The following is a 16,239-nucleotide window of genomic DNA, read 5'->3' as shown; positions in this document are numbered from 1 at the left end:
AATGTTAGCATCTAATTATTGTCTTTCTCAGTCTGTTCCACTATAAATATTAGATATAGCAAAACACCATGGCCACTATAAATACTGTATTAGTTATAGGAAAACACCATGACTCAAGAAAAACCTACAGGAAAGTCTACAAATACTACTTCCAAGGCATGTTTTAAATGCTCACAAGTTTCATAAATGGAGAAGCAATGGTTCTCGTGGTATTTCTAATTATAGGAATATCAGGTAAAATCCCACAACTCACCGTTATATTTTCTAGATCAAGGTGTTTATTGTGAACAGTTTCACAGAGTCTTCTGATTTTTTCTTTAATTTTGTTCATGTCCTTTTCATTGAACAACCTGGATGAAGAATCTTGCTCTAGTTCCAGAAGACGGATCATTAGATCTAAGCTGGCTCTATCTAGATCCATGTTCAAGCGGTCTCTACTCAAAATGTACATTAAAGCTGCTGTACATAGTGACAAGTTCTTCAACCAAAAAGAAAAAGAAAGGTAATCAATATTTCTGAAAAACAGGAATCTAGCAAGTCTTAAAATTATATTTAGACGTTTGTATGTATGGTGGAAATGTCTTTATTATTCAATTATTATTCAAAACAAGTGCTACACAATTTCAGCTTTGATCAAGGGTTCCCCAAATGCTATAAACACTGCTAACTGCAGATGATTTATGGAAACAAAAAAAAGTTGTCATGCCATACTTAAAGATTTCATAACCTCTTGTGAACTGTTCAGCTGCAATCAATGTCAAAACTTCAGTGTAAAACTTCAAGTTTTCACTCCAAGAATAATGACATTACTTTTTTCAGTTAAGTGATGAAACCTGATGCTGTTTTTAATCATTTTAATCTAGACTATGTACTGGAAGTAGTTTATGTTGGAAATCTAACTATGGGAATTTGAAGAAAAATCGACATATTTTGTATGTCTCTTTAAAAAAAAAAAAAAAAAAGCTCGATAACATATTGGTTCAAAACAAAATTGTCATCAGTGAACTATGTGAAATTACCAGCTTTAAAAAAATGAAAGTAACACCAATGCAGTAGCTTTCAACTAAGGAAAAGGATGTTTCACTGTATCCAATAAGAGAAATAGTCAACTTCAATTGAATTTTTCACATTCAGGACATTTTTGCCAAACACCCCAAATAAAGAAACACGTTTTATGCACAGAATAAAATCTTTTGTGCAAAAAAAAAATGTTTTGCATTTTAACAAATCAGCAACATTTTTGCACAAATAAATCGTTCACAAATATTCTTTAAAAGAATGGTCAAAATTCTCGCCACAGGGAGAAAGAAAAAATAAAATGTAAACCCTTACTTTTAATGCAAGTAGCACAGTGGCTTTTGAAATCACATCCCCAAGTTCTAGTTTGCTCAAAGCTGTGCCAGAGGTCATAACTGTATCTCCCTCTTAAACATATTTAACTCATGGGTTAACCCTCTTGACTTTGATGGGACAAAATCTAATCAATTTTTTAAACTACAGCTTTATTTAAAATCAAAGCAAACAACAGGAAGATGTTAGGTTAAAAAGAATACGATCTATAATAATTTGGAGACAACAAATCAGGAATTCACAATTCAATAAAAATCAAAGGCAACTAGAAAACGACACTATAACTCTATAGTAATTCATTTCTCTTCACAAAGAAGAGGAGTTAGGGAGAGAGGTTCCAGCTCTATCAGCAGAGAAGGTCTCAAAAGGAAATATAGTGTGATTTCATGTGGTTGAATGTGATTATAGAACACCCTCTGATAAAGCTATCAACTGCATAGAGCTCTGTAGCTGTGTATGTCAACATGTGGCTACAGCTCCGTTCCAGATCATAGTAGACAAGAAGGGCAGGTCAGGAGCGAAGGGTACAGGATTGGAACATGTGTGCAATACCTCCCCTTATGCAGGAAGATAAATGAACCTCAAGATACGGTTTATTTAAAATATGGGAAAAAAAAACACTTTTCTTATCACTTCAGCTTAGCCTTTTATACAAAAATGTGCTTTTAATCCCCTTTATCTCGTAAAAGCTATATCCTCTGAATCCTTATCAATGCTTTTTGTCTTTCTACGCCTGAGAGAACACATTTCTTTACATCTCCAAAATAAAGACACACGTTCTATTTTATTTAACCACCTCTATGACTTATTTGCCCTGCAATGCCCCCCAATTCAATTAATGAAATGATATGAATAAATGTTAAACAATGTTTATGCAGTATTTTGTATCCCCGCTTCCTGCCTTTTTTACTTGGTATAAAAATGTTGCAGACTTTCATTCTGCCAGTAAAACACATGAAAATATAGCTGTTCTACGTGGCATCGTGTGCTCAATTGGGAAAGAGACAGTGGTTCCATGTCCAATCCCACTACTTTGAATGAAGACAAGAAGCCGCAATGAAAGCATTTTTCCCTCATCATATTTATGAAAGTTCTGGAGCAGTCAGTATGTTAATATAAAATATGAGACAGCACTGAACAAAATTAGTATTATTGAATCGCCAAGAGGCTAGAATCATCAAGCAGAATGTTGTACAAATCTAAACCAATGGCATATAAAATCTATAGTTTTTTGAATTCTCAAGCTAGTACTAGTATTAGAAGTGTGGAACACACATTAAGATAATATCAGAATAAGGTGGCATTTACATTTCCCTTCTACCAATTCTGAATATATATAGTATATATATAGAAATATGTGGGCAGTCTTGTTATCTACCAAATTCTATTATGACAGGAGATAGAAAAATAGGCAACAATGTACAAAAAGGACCCCAGTTATTGCAGAAATCACATATATTTTTCTGGACGAAAATACAAAGACAAAGAACAGTTTTATTTCTATCAGAACAATTATTTTATTTTACTTCCAAAATGTTCTAAGTATGTGATATCAAAATTAAAAAAACACAACAAAAGGAAACATCAAGAAGTATATTTATAACAATTCCCATTACACCAATTATAATCTCAAAAATATTTGCAAAAAATATATTGCTCCAAGAACAACTGAGATGATACAATTTTAAAATATAATCCAAAACGTAAGTGGTACAAACCTGATGATGCTGTGAGTCATCCAGAGTTTTGAAAACCATAGCTACCATTCCATGTGCTCTCAAATGCATCCGGAAGCTAGGCATGGCGCACTTTGTCGCCAGGCTGATAACACTGAAACAAGCAAACAAACACGAAAGTCTGATAAATCACAAACAGAAACACGCAAACCTCAGTGGAAAGAAAGACTAAGTTGGCTGTCTCCCACCCGCACAACCAGAATGGAGCAAAGGACCATCAATCAAAAGTGTCTTTGATAAAGACTATTGCAAGTGTATAAAAATGTCAGCCAGGTAAACTCATATGAGATGATCTATCTTTACCTCATTCTCAAGAGAAATCTAATAATATATGTCAAAATTTGGTGGAGAAAAACAGGAAAAAATGGTGTGGAACTAGACTGGCAAAGATATTCCCTGCTAACAGTAGAATGCAGAAAGCTAGAGCCTTATAACATATCAAAAAGCCATACTGACACAAACCATTCCTCAACATACACATCTCATTCATACTGTGTCTATGTAAAAATAAGATGTTATTGGTGAATGGTGGCCCTGTACTCTTGACATCATGGAGCTTCTAAGGCACAACTGATGGAACAATGGAAGTGCCACCTAAGCAAGTAGGAGTGGTAATGGGGCTGCTCAAACTAGATCACTGATGCTCTGTTGAAGATTCAGAGTCATCAAATATACTAGGCAATTATACTGTAGAGCACTCTAATCCTGACCAACCTCAAAAGATTGTTGTGAGTAAAAAGTAGAACAGCAGCCATGGATACTACCCTGAGCTCATTGGAGGAAATGCAGAATATAAACATAGGAAATAAATATAATACATTTGTTTGTGTCACAAACAATTTAAGGTTTTGCTTTACATGGTTGTTTATAACTTATCTTCAGTACATTTGGAGTTAGACTCTTAACAAGGGCCCCACCACCCTAAAAGTTTTAGATCTACATCTTCTATACCTTGAGTTTCAATAAGAATAACCTACATTCTCATCTCATTCTCAATCTTTTCAGTTGCCACAGGTATGATCAACACATCTGGGCTATAGGGCACATTGGGTGGAAGTAAGAAGAAGCTTAACAAGTTTTGCAGGTTCAAGAAGCAACAAGTAAGAGTAATCAACCAAGTGGAGGGTGGTATGATTGCATAAAAGAAGCTGTCAAAATAAACATGTTCTAAATCAAGACAACTAGCTACTTCAGTGGCATCCTTTCCCCTCCCTCCTCTCTCACTTCAATTGTACACTGTGATGTGTCTCCAATTTATCTTTAAAGGGTTTTACCCACTGTAGATTGCCTCAAGCATCCTGACAGACCAAGAAGTGATAAATAAAATTCTGCAAAATTAAATAAATAGAAGCAAACAGGCCTAGAGATTATCTTTGCATGGTTTCTTTGTTCTGCAGTGTCTGTAGAACTAAGTAACAACTGTGACTGGAATGACATCCATTTCATATGTGTAGAATCTGCACTTACTTTCACAAAAAGGTATGTTGCTCTTTTGCTGGGAAAGTGATTTCATTAAATCCTGGTAGAAACAACCTAGAGATATTTATTATTTGATGTATTTCTGGAAATACTGTGAACTCTGGCAGAATGCTTGTGCCTTGCTTATATAAGAGTGTATCTTTGTTGGAACAGGTCAAGAGATCATGAAACCATTGCTATAGTCACTGCCAACTGGTGGTCTTCTGGATGAAAGGGGTTGGACTAGATGCCCTTTGAAGTCTCTTTGGACTCATCCTCACTTTCCTCCTCCCCTGTTATGTCTGAAACCGCTGTTTGGGTGCATCCATTATTTGGGTGCCGGGGAGGGGGGGGGGCAGAGATCAGCCCGGGCACCACAGCTAAGGATGACAAGGAGGAGATTCATGGCTTGCTCCCACTACCATGTCCTCCTCCAGGAGTGACCAACACACTTTATCCAAGTGGCTGCTGAGTCTATTCAAGGGAGGATAACTAGCCGTTCTGGCCAGACATCCTTTGTTTGTGGGGGCGATTCTGTATCTAGTGTAGCAAGGCCATTTTTGTGGCCCAAAAGAGTAAACAAATTAACCCAAAGGGGTTTAAAAATTCTAGCCACTGTTCAATCATCTAGGGAGCTGGTTTTGATGTATGTACTGTGTAAAAAAGGATGCTTAGGAGCAACCATGTCAATTCTCAAACAATTTCTCTACATGAGATCAACTAGGGAATTGACAGTATCACCTGATGAGGCAACATGAAACTCCCCAAGAACCATCAGAAACATATTTGAATTCAACAGACTTAATCAATCGACCTCATCTATATAAATAAAAATGTAATGTTCGTTTGTGGGATTAACATAACTCAAAAACCACTTGACGAATTGCCGCCAAATTTGGACAGCATACACCTAACAACCCAATGTATGTACTTCACTAAAAAAAAGATTTTGTCATTTGGGAGTTGTAGTTGCTGGGATTTATAGTTCACCAGAATCAAAGAGCATTCTGAACTCCACCAATTATGGAATTGAACCAAACGTGGCACACAAGACTCCCATGACCAACAGAAAACACTATAAGGATTTGGTGGGCATTGACTTTGAGTGTGGGAGTTGTAGTTCACCTACATCCAGAGAGCACTGTGGACTCAAACAATGATGAATCTGGACCAAACTGGGCACGAATATTCCATTTGCCCAAACATGAACACAGATGGAGTTTAGGGAAAATAGACCTTGACATTTGGATTTGTAGTTACTGGGATTTATAATTCACCTACAATCAAAGAGCATTCTGAACCCCACAAACGACAGAATTGGGGCAAATTTCCCACACAGAAGCCCCATGACCAACAGAAAATACTTAAGGCCATCCAGTCCAACTCTCTTCACCAAGGCAAGAAAATGTAATCAAAGCCCTCCTGACAAAGAGTCATCCAGTAATATAGATAGATATATATGATTCACACACACACACAGATATAGTATCATAGATTTGAAAGGGACCCCTAAAGAAGGACAATTGTATGTTTGAGTAGGCAAACCAGACAATCTCCACATCAGCACTGACACAGAAACTATACTGTTTACCCAGCATAAACCAGTACTTTCTCATTACTTTATTTTCCAGATCACCAGACTGGGCCACAGCAACGCGTGGCAGGGAACAGCTAGCAAATATTCTAAATCCAAGTAAGTTCAACAACAGTTAGTAGTGATCCACTTATGAAAATAAAAATATAGAATGTTCTTTCAAGTCCTAGATCACAGGCAGCAGTTTCTCCATCCAGTACACACTATCCATCAGAAATTATGCTGCTTCTTGTGACTGAGCAGATTTGCTGCAAATGTAATTACTAAGATGATGAAATATTAATTCTTGAAGGCGGTCTATGCAATGTCTGGACATTTTCATCTACTTCAAAAATTATATATCAATATTGGTCAGCAGTTGTGAGGCCATTATTGCTCTTTGATTTGAATAATTGTAATGTCTTGAGAGTTTTGCCCAAAAATACAGCTAGGCCACGTTGAGCAATCCCTGCAGAACAAGCTGCGGTAAAATTCAATAAACAAGATACCTCTTTCAAAACTATGTGAAGAGAGCTAACAAAACCAATAATGCCATTTCCCCAACAATATATGAACAATCCAGCCCATGCTACAAATCAAGTACAAGTAAACTATGGGATAGCCTCTTGCATAAATATACCCCAAGAAGACCATGTACTTTTGAACAATAGAAATTACTTCATTGATCTTTCACTATTTAATTGTTTTTGTACCATCGAGTACAAGCTCATATGGTCTCTTGAAAATTCCCAACCTCAGGGTGAATGAACAGCTTTGTTTATTATAAAGAATGTATCAAGATAAAAGAATATTTTTAGGGCCCAGACTGAAAATGTCTTTATAGTACATACAGAAATAGTTTTATACAAGGACAGTCACAGAAGAAAATAAATTGCTAGATGTTAATTAGCAAGCATGCTATCCCCACTTCTAACATGCTGGACAGATGTATTTTTTTTCACTTCCACATGGTTCCATGTCTTACCAGTGTGTATGTACAGAACATACCTAAGTAGGCAAGTATGCAGAATGGGTAAGTATGCAATATGGTCAAGGGGATTATTATGCCATAACAGAAATAGTTTACCTAAGGCAACGGGTGTTTAGGGGCTGATTGCTCTTCAGTCCACTTAACAAGTATTCAATATCATCTGTGAATTCTTGGTTCTCTCCAAATTCTACTACGTCATTGAAGTGCTTCACATGTTGAACAACAGTGTATAACTGAAAGGCAAGCATACAAAAACATCTTTATATATAAAAGTCAAAGTATGTCAGTCTGTACCACAAAGACCGTTACTAGGTGACCATTCAGTGGCCCTTTGTGATGTCACTAGATTGTCTGTGGCTAGATTAAGGATTGGCTGTGGTGAGGTGATGTCACTAGGGAAAAAAGGTGACATGTGCATGAGGAGAAGCAAGGAAAGAGGAAGAGAGCCATAAAAAGAACCATATTCCCCTGGAGCAGTGGTTCTCACCCTGTGGGTCCTCATGTGTTTTGGTCTACAGCTCCCAGAAATCCCAGCCAGTTTACCAGCTGTTACGATTTCTGGGAGTTGAAAGCCAAAACATCTGGGGGCCCATGGTTGCAGAGACATTTTAAGATAGGCCTTTTTGGAGCCAGAGAAAGGAGGGGGAGAAAGAAAAGGGAGGGAGGGAGGGAAAGGGGAAATGTATAAGGACAGGGAAAGTAAAAGAAGGGATGAAGCAGAGGGGCAGGGGCTCCTCTGATACCTGGGCGAAGCCACGTAGCTACAACAGTATTCTTTTATACCTGAAAATTAGGCCACGTAGCTACAACAGTATTCTTTTATACCTGAAAATTAATGGACAATACTTTTTCTGAAAGCATGAAACATGCTTTCAGAAAAAGCTCAGATTTTCAAGTTAGCCATTACAAACAGAGAACTTACTCAACTTTGATTCTAGCTCTTAACTTTGTAATTTAATTTATCTATCATGAAATGTATTTTTGGAAAAGTTTCAGGCATCTCACTTACTTCTTTGTCTTCTTTCCTGCATTTCAAGGCAGTTACTATCTCTTGATAGGGTTGAGTGGGTAAAGTCACAGTTTTTATCACTTTGGGAGGTGGTGCTGGAGCTTTAAACACTCCATCATCTTTATGAACTGCCTCTTTAGAAGATAGCCTTACCTATTAACAGAAAGTATAACAATGAGTAGCTGTTTTGAAGCAGAAAACAGGAAACCATGTACATGGAGGACAACTGGGATTCACAAAAGCATTGTTTCAAACAGTACAAAGCCCAAATGAATGGTTTTCATGCAAAATAATTAAATGTCAGTTTTACAACATTGCACTTTAACACAAAGATTAAAGGAAAGTACAGTAACGTTCTCTCATCTCTGCTTAAGAATCAGGCTGATAGACTACATTTTTAAACATCTGCAGCTGTTAGCTACTGTCCCCTTTTATTTCCCCAATATTCGCATTCATGCCAAGATCGTCAAAGAATCAAGCCATTCAAAACATTCTTCCTCTAACAGAGTTTTCTTGTATTTTCTATCTTGGCTGTGGGATGGAAACATTTTTCACGTACACTTCTCACCTCTATCAGGCCATTATACCAACAGATGCAGATTTTAGGAGATGTTTTTCAGAGGATATGTGATCATCCAAAGTTTTGATTTAATACACTGTACAATTTAATAATTTTCATTACATTTAGTATCTTTAGCGGCTGTATTAAACTCTCTATGAGCTAATATTTTTCACTTCCCTTAATTTGCTACACATATTTATACACAACAGACTTCCCTTAAATTATCAACATGCCATATGACCATTAATGTAAGTCTATGGCATGTCCTGTTTTGAAAAATTTGCACAGCTCTCCAGTTTAAGGAGAATCGCCTGTAAAACTTCTGGAGTCTGCTAAACAGCATACTGATTCCTGAAGAAACCACAGGCAAGTGTGTAAAGACCTACTTATTTGCTGATCTCAGATTCAAAATGTAAGCCGGACAAAAAACTTTTAGGGAAAGAGCCCTGAAGAAACATTTTAAAGTAATTTTTGAAGTTACAAATCAGGATAATAATTCTGAAGATTTGTTCAAACATCTGCTGTAATTAAGACTTTAACCATGTAGACATAAACAATAATAGACATATTTGGGATTATACTATTATTTCTTTTACTGCGATTCTTTTGTAAAGGTTGAATGACTAACACACACATCAGTTGTGTTAGAATACTTGTTCTAGGATGCTACAGTCAGCATGTTGACATTAACCTTTGACCTTGAACATTTCAGCAAACTTTATATAATAGGGTTCAGTCCAAAGAGCCCTTTAAAAGCTCTTCTGTCATAACTGTGATGAAATAGATCAGTAAAGGTATGTGAGGGCTATCTGTTCCATAACAGCTTTCACTCCAGAATAATTTACTTCATGTGAACAATTTCATGACAGTACTATGGACTGAGAGGAAAGTCTTGATGGGCATAATGTATAAGGCTTATAATGTTCACTGCGCCCGGGCCAAGAATGCTGCTTGACTGAATTACGAAAATAGCTGCCACAGAAGAAAAACATACTTAAACAACACAAAATTCTTCCATAAGCCTTAAGATTAAGACAAAGAACCATCCTGTAGGCTAAGTTTTATACAAAAACACCATAACGTATATCTGACAGCAGCTATATAAATACAGAACAGTAGCAAACAAACAATCCACATACACAAATAAACAATGACTTTTAAACATTCCCTTTGCAATCGGGAGAAATTTCAAATCTTGTTCCTGGGCAACTTCAGGACTTATAATCATGGTCTTTCTTCATTAGTTTTCTCTTGATAATTTTAACTATCTAAATATACTATCCCTGAAATTTTGATTTTCCCAGATATTTTCTCTAACTGAAGAGTGATCTTAAGCTATTCATTTTAAGTTTTGGGGTGAGAAGATACTGTACTCACTGGGACAGCTGGAGTTTTCAACACTTGTGCTGCTGGAAGAGTTTCGGATTCTGGCTGATTCCAATGTCTAGCATTGTACACAGCCTTTGTTGGCGACTGCAATAAATAATTAGAAACAAAAAGAAACAATTTCATATTACTATCAGGAAAATAAGCAGTTCATTATTTGTAAATAAACTGTTTTCAATTTTTTACTATTACATTATTGTTTCTGTTCATAAAAATGTTTTACATGCATTTTCAGTTTTGATGCTACACTGCAACTTGCAACACTGTGAATATACTGGATTCCATTTGAAGAACGGTCAAGTCATTTCTTCTTATGAACAAATACAAGATGATAAGTATGACAGAAGTGCTCCACCTTGAAGAGCATGGAACAACTTTAAATTCTGAAGGAACTACATCCAAAGGCCAAATAAAGCCGGAGAAATTTCTTACAAGAACATCAAACATTGCCTTAGTAGACGTCCATTCATGAAATGTAACTTTTCTTGTTCTCTCTTTTGTAATCTCTCATGTCACTAGAAGCACCATTTTTCTCTTACTCTACTACCGTATTTCTCAATCTGGGGATCAGAACTCCTGAGGAGGGGTTGCCCAAGACCATCAGAAAACACAGTATTTTCTGTTGGTCATGGGGGTTCTGTGTGGGAAGTTTGGCACAATTCTATCATTAATGGGGTTCAGAATGCTCTTTGATTGTAAGTGAACTGTAAATCCCAGCAACTACAACTCCTAAATATCAAGTCTATTTTCTCCAAACTCCACCAGTGTTCACATTTGGGCATATTGAGTATTCGTGCCAAGTTTCATCCAGATCCATCACTGTTTGAGTCCACAGTGCTCTCTGGATGTAGGTGAACTACAATGCCAAAACTTAAGGTCAATGCCCACTAAACTCTCCCAGTATTTTCTGTTGGTCGTGGGAGTTCTGTGTGCCAAGTTTGGTTCAATTCCATCATTGGTGAAGTTCGGAATGCTCTTTGATTGTAGGTTAACTATAAATAACAGAAACTACAACTCCCAAATAACAAAATCACCCCCACCCCCACCCCCCCACAACCCCACCAGTAATCAAATTTGGGGGCATCAGGTATTTGTGCCAAATTTGGTGCAGTGAATGAAAATACATCCTTCATATCAGATATTTACATTGTGATTCATAATTGTAGCAACATTACAGTTATGAAGTAGCAACGAAAATAATTTTATGGTCGAGGGTCACCACAACATGAGGAACTGTATTAAGGGGTGGCGGCATTATGAAGGTTGAGAACCACTGCTCCAGTAGAAGGTATCAAAGAACAATATTACAAGGTTTTACATGTTATTCTTATTTAAGCACTAATTATTTCATGGCAAGGTAATTTAAGCATGATTACTTACCCTCTTTGGTCCACTAAATATTTTTCGTGTGTTCTCCTTAGATTTATCACCTTGAGAATTTGTGGATTTCTTATTGCTTTCAGGAACACTAGATGGATCTTCTGGGAAGTCCAGTAGCTCTACAAGCATAAGAAATCAAAATGTACTTTCCATGTCTACTTTAAGAGAAACAGTGTAGTAGTGAAAAGAGTAAACATACATTAAAATCTAGTTACTACCTAGATGGAAAAATAATCATTTCCTTGCTTATTACAAACAATATGGAAGGAACAGTTACATATGTGAATACTATGTTAAACACTACAACATGGAAGAAAGAAGACATGATTTTAAGTTAATTAAATAAGTTCTAAAACTGAGTTTCTGATAGTGAAGGTTGATGGAACCAATGGAATATTTCAATGAGGTGGACATCACTAATTTGTAGGTCTATTTCCAATGGTTTAACATACTGCCTTATTCAACTTGGCAATCTCAAAATGTTTTCAATATTAACACTCCTCAACCCGACCGGCAGAAAATGATTACAAGTGCTTGGAGCTGTAGCAAAGCCTTAAGATGACTGCAGCAAAAGGCATTTATTAGATTAAGTGGGTCTTCCTGTAGGTTTCAGCATGGCCACAGACCATAAAAAGTTGAGGTCAGTTGGGACTCATGAACAGATGATACATTACAGAATTCAACGACATTGTTACATCATATAGAAAGGGATTCCCACACGTCTTCTCTGGGCTTTCTAGTCAGATAGGGATTTGTCATTACCACTCACTCTTCCAAATCCTCTGCATAAGATGCACTAAACTAAACAGACGTTATTCAAATAACTAGTTTAAATTAGCAGGAAAATGTCAATTTAAATTAAGTTCATAGTAAGATGCTTTCATTTCCTAAACAACTGTGCAAATCTCATAATTAAACTAGGTTAATTAACAACTAAACTGCCATTGCACAGTTTCCCTCTTACAACTCGGTCTTGCATCTCTTTGAATCACTGTATGTATTTTGCATGTTTTTCCCTCATCAGCATACAGACTGTCTTAAACAAATTAACATGTGACATTTTTCTTATTATCAGCACCTATAATAGGTTGAAGTTTATAGCAGAATCTTGTACTAATTTAAATTCATGTCAGATGATACAAAGAATTCATACAATGCAGTAGGCTCCCCAATTTCACGGGAGGAAGGGGTGCAGCTACTATCCCTGCCCCTGAAGTATAAATCATGGTTAACAATAATACTCTTTTTGTTTTTGCTTCACAGAACACCTTTCTAGGAATCCCTAAGTCCTTCAGAGAGACTCTATGGAGAATTTTATCACAAAAAAACACTAAAGGATATAAAGATTCTTCAACAGAATATATTAATCATATCGGTCAACAATCAGATTTGCAAAAGTTCAACATGTAAATATGGAGAGTCAATTGCATTTTTTAAAAAAAATGTTTTCTGATGAAAATTAACTGACCCTTCTGCCTTTCTTGGCACAGTTCCACCTAAAAAAACCCTATCCTTTTTACATATCTAATTACAGTGAGGGGAAGAAGAAAAAAATCCTAAATTTCAAAAAGCAATTTTTTCAAGAATCAAGAACTGACATTATTACTGGAAAAGTCAGGTTCATCTCATGAAACCATAAAATAAATGCCCATGTCTTTCAGTAACGTGTGAATGTAACAAAACCTGAGTTTAGGATACCTACAATGAGGTTAAACTGAACTTTTATTGATGTGTCTTAAGAAATTTTAACTAAATTAAAATTATCCACTCTGCCTCTGCAGAGATAAGGACTGCCTAATCTAGAAGTCAGCACTTTTTGAGAAACTCCACTTTCCTTTCCTCAGTTGATGAAAGTGAGTAGTCTCATTGGAACTAAGAAAGAACCCTTGCCTCTGGCAAGTGGATTTGTATAAAGTTGTACAAAAATGCAAGTAAGCAGTTTGAGTTGCATTTTACAAAATGTACATGGCCCTATATCAACCTACTACATAAAATAATCAGACAGGAAAAAACAGTAAGCTCAGCTGGTAAAGGCTGTAATTAAAACTACAACAACAAGAAAATCAACTCATGCCCTAATGAAAAATGTCTGACGTACTGTAATTAAGCACTCTCATTTCAGTCATTAAATTGGGTAAATCTAAATAATTACATTTATAGCAATATGGAAGTGCTCAGTGGATTTGATCAGTTATGGCCCATCAAAACAACTTCAACATATCAGACACAAAAATATATACAAGCCAGGTTCTTAGTTTTCAAAACTAATGTCATGTGCTTGCTAAAAAAAACCAACCTAACTCCCTTGGTCTTATATCTCTCATACACCACAGGTTTTGGTTATACAGTTTTACAGCAAAACTTTCACATCCAAAACCCAATCCCTACAAACCAATACCTTGCCCACTGTGTACACAAAGTGATTTTCATCTATATTTCCTTTTAATAACACAAACCTCATATTAGAAGATGGGAGGAATCAGGCCTGCTTAAGATTTAACTGAAACACATCAGTGTGAGATCCATACTTGCATAGACATTATATATGACTTGCTCCCATAAGCCTGTAGAAAGAATTACTGTATATACTCGAGTATAAGCCTAGTTTTTCAGCCCTTTTTTTAGGCTGAAAAAGTCCCTCTCGGCTTATACTCGAGTAAATGTTATTTATTATTTTACTGTGTTATTATTATTGTTATTATTTTCATTTCATTTATTATTTTATTCTATTTATTATTACATTTATCATTTTACTCTATTATTACACATTTATTATTTTACTGCATAATTGTTGTTATTGCTACATTATTATTTTACTCTTTTTATTATTATTGTTGTTATTACATTTAAAATGTTACTCTCTTTATTATTATTGGAAGGATATTTAAGCACATTTACATTGAAGAAGATAAATAATGAATTAATCAGAGTCGGACAGTCTTATCTGAAATTACCATTTTTGTAAATATTCAAAAATATATAACCTACTTATTCCTCAATTAATGTTTAATTGGTATCTATTTTTATTTTGCATTTTACCAGTAGCTGCTGCATTTCCCACCCTCGGCTTATACTCTCAGTTTTTTGTGGTAAAATTAGGTACCTCGGCTTATATTCGGGTCGGCTTATACTCGAGTATATACGGTAATAATGCATTTGGCAAGCTACTGCATAGGGTGAGAGGCAATAGCCCTTCAGAAGTCAGCCTACCATGGTTATTAGTGATTCTACAGAAAACTCCCATTTTGGGAGGAAAACTTTCCCAGTACGGCTCTTTTAAGATCAGAAATTTAAAAGTACACATATTACAATAGAAGCAACTGTAGCCAATATGGATTGTGGTCTTTTGTAAATAATTCATAATATATTGGTTTTAAAAAAGCCCACATTAGTGCGAACAATAAAGAGTGCATGGTATGCTAGTGATGAAAAAACATTGGCCTTGTGGAAATCGCTCTTACAGAAACTTGATCATCACACCATGCCACATGGACACTCCTCGCCACCTCAAATGCAATAGATGCTGTGATAATCATTTGTATGTTTGTTTCCTTCTAAACACTATGTTTTTATTAAAAGATGTCTGTAAGTACTGAGCAAAAGCAGTAACAAAAGAGTAAGCCACTTGAAAGTGGGAGAGGAGCCCTCTGGAAAAAGCTATTAAAGCAGGGAATGTTTACCTTGCCAAAACATTAAAGGAATGTGTTTCCCTGACTCCAACTCCTGCCATCAGGAAGCTAGCTGACACAATTGGAGAGGTTGTCACTTACACAAAGTAACAGGATGCCTGGCCACCTAATATGACGAATCAACTGGATCACCTATGCAGCTGACCTGCATTGGGCATCAATTTTTGATTTCCAAGTTTGTTCAAAGATTTATTATTTTAAGGTACTTTGAAGAATCTTTGACTTCCACTGCTTGGAGAATCAAAGGTCCTTTCCAAGCATAAAGAAGAGCCTCACAGCTTTTTCAGCTAATTCTATAAATCATTCCATATGCTTTGTAAAGGTGCTTGTGATACTTTGGCATGGCCTCATGTAAGCCCTTGGGGGAGATGGAGCAGGGTATAAATAAAAAATATTATTATTATTATTATTATTATTATTATTATTATTATTATCATCACAATACTTTGGCCCTCTGTGGTGTGTGTTTTATAACTATTAAAAGTGTATTTCCTTGAAAAGAAATTTAACTAACATGCACTTCCTTCAAATTCTTAATAAAAGTCTCATACACAGATAATAGAGAGAGAGAAAAAAAAATGCATGCAAGTTCAATTTTCACTACAGGAATCAAATTCATTGTATATAGTAAGAGACCACAAGAAAACTCTGCCTTTAACGCAACAGGTTGGTGCAATGTTAACACTAACAAAAATACAAACTGTCTGAGGGATGCTAGGTTCTTATTTTCAGGATATTTTGGAGAACTAATGAAGACACAGAAAACTTCATTCTAAAATGTCTACACAAAATTGAGAAACGCCTTTGTAGTACCTGGTTTTTGCTATCTAGTCTCTATAATGCTCTCCCCCTCTATGATTAATTCATGTATATTTTGACTAAATCACCTTACAATGATTAATCAGTATATCCCGTCTACCTTGCTTTTCAAGTATTTCATTCATTACATTCCATAATCTAGGTTCCCTTGTACTACTGAAAGAGGTTCAAGTTATAGGTACCTGAACTGAAACATTTAAACCCTAAGATTATGGCAACTGCTTCCAACAACACAATTGAATTGTCAAATTATCACAGTAATTCACCACTGCCTATGATGTGGTCC

At 35.9% G+C, this 16,239-nt stretch overlaps 1 protein-coding gene across 1 annotated transcript in view; it reads right to left on the bottom strand.

The window, feature by feature from the left end:
* The window catches only part of WAPL (WAPL cohesin release factor), a 67,109-nt gene that overhangs the window by 25,786 nt on the left and 25,084 nt on the right, over positions 1-16,239 (bottom strand). The window contains exons 4-9 of the mRNA XM_060768971.2: positions 11,446-11,564; positions 10,057-10,152; positions 8,118-8,270; positions 7,205-7,341; positions 3,069-3,180; positions 254-478 (exon numbers count right to left, since the gene is read on the bottom strand). Of these exons, the coding sequence (XP_060624954.2) occupies positions 254-478; positions 3,069-3,180; positions 7,205-7,341; positions 8,118-8,270; positions 10,057-10,152; positions 11,446-11,564 (842 nt within the window). The remainder of the gene's footprint in view (positions 1-253; positions 479-3,068; positions 3,181-7,204; positions 7,342-8,117; positions 8,271-10,056; positions 10,153-11,445; positions 11,565-16,239) is intronic.

Source organism: Anolis sagrei, chromosome 3 (assembly GCF_037176765.1).
Source record: "Anolis sagrei isolate rAnoSag1 chromosome 3, rAnoSag1.mat, whole genome shotgun sequence".
In the NCBI taxonomy this organism is placed as follows: domain Eukaryota; kingdom Metazoa; phylum Chordata; class Lepidosauria; order Squamata; family Dactyloidae; genus Anolis; species Anolis sagrei.
This window is presented reverse-complemented; position numbering and strand designations above follow the sequence as displayed.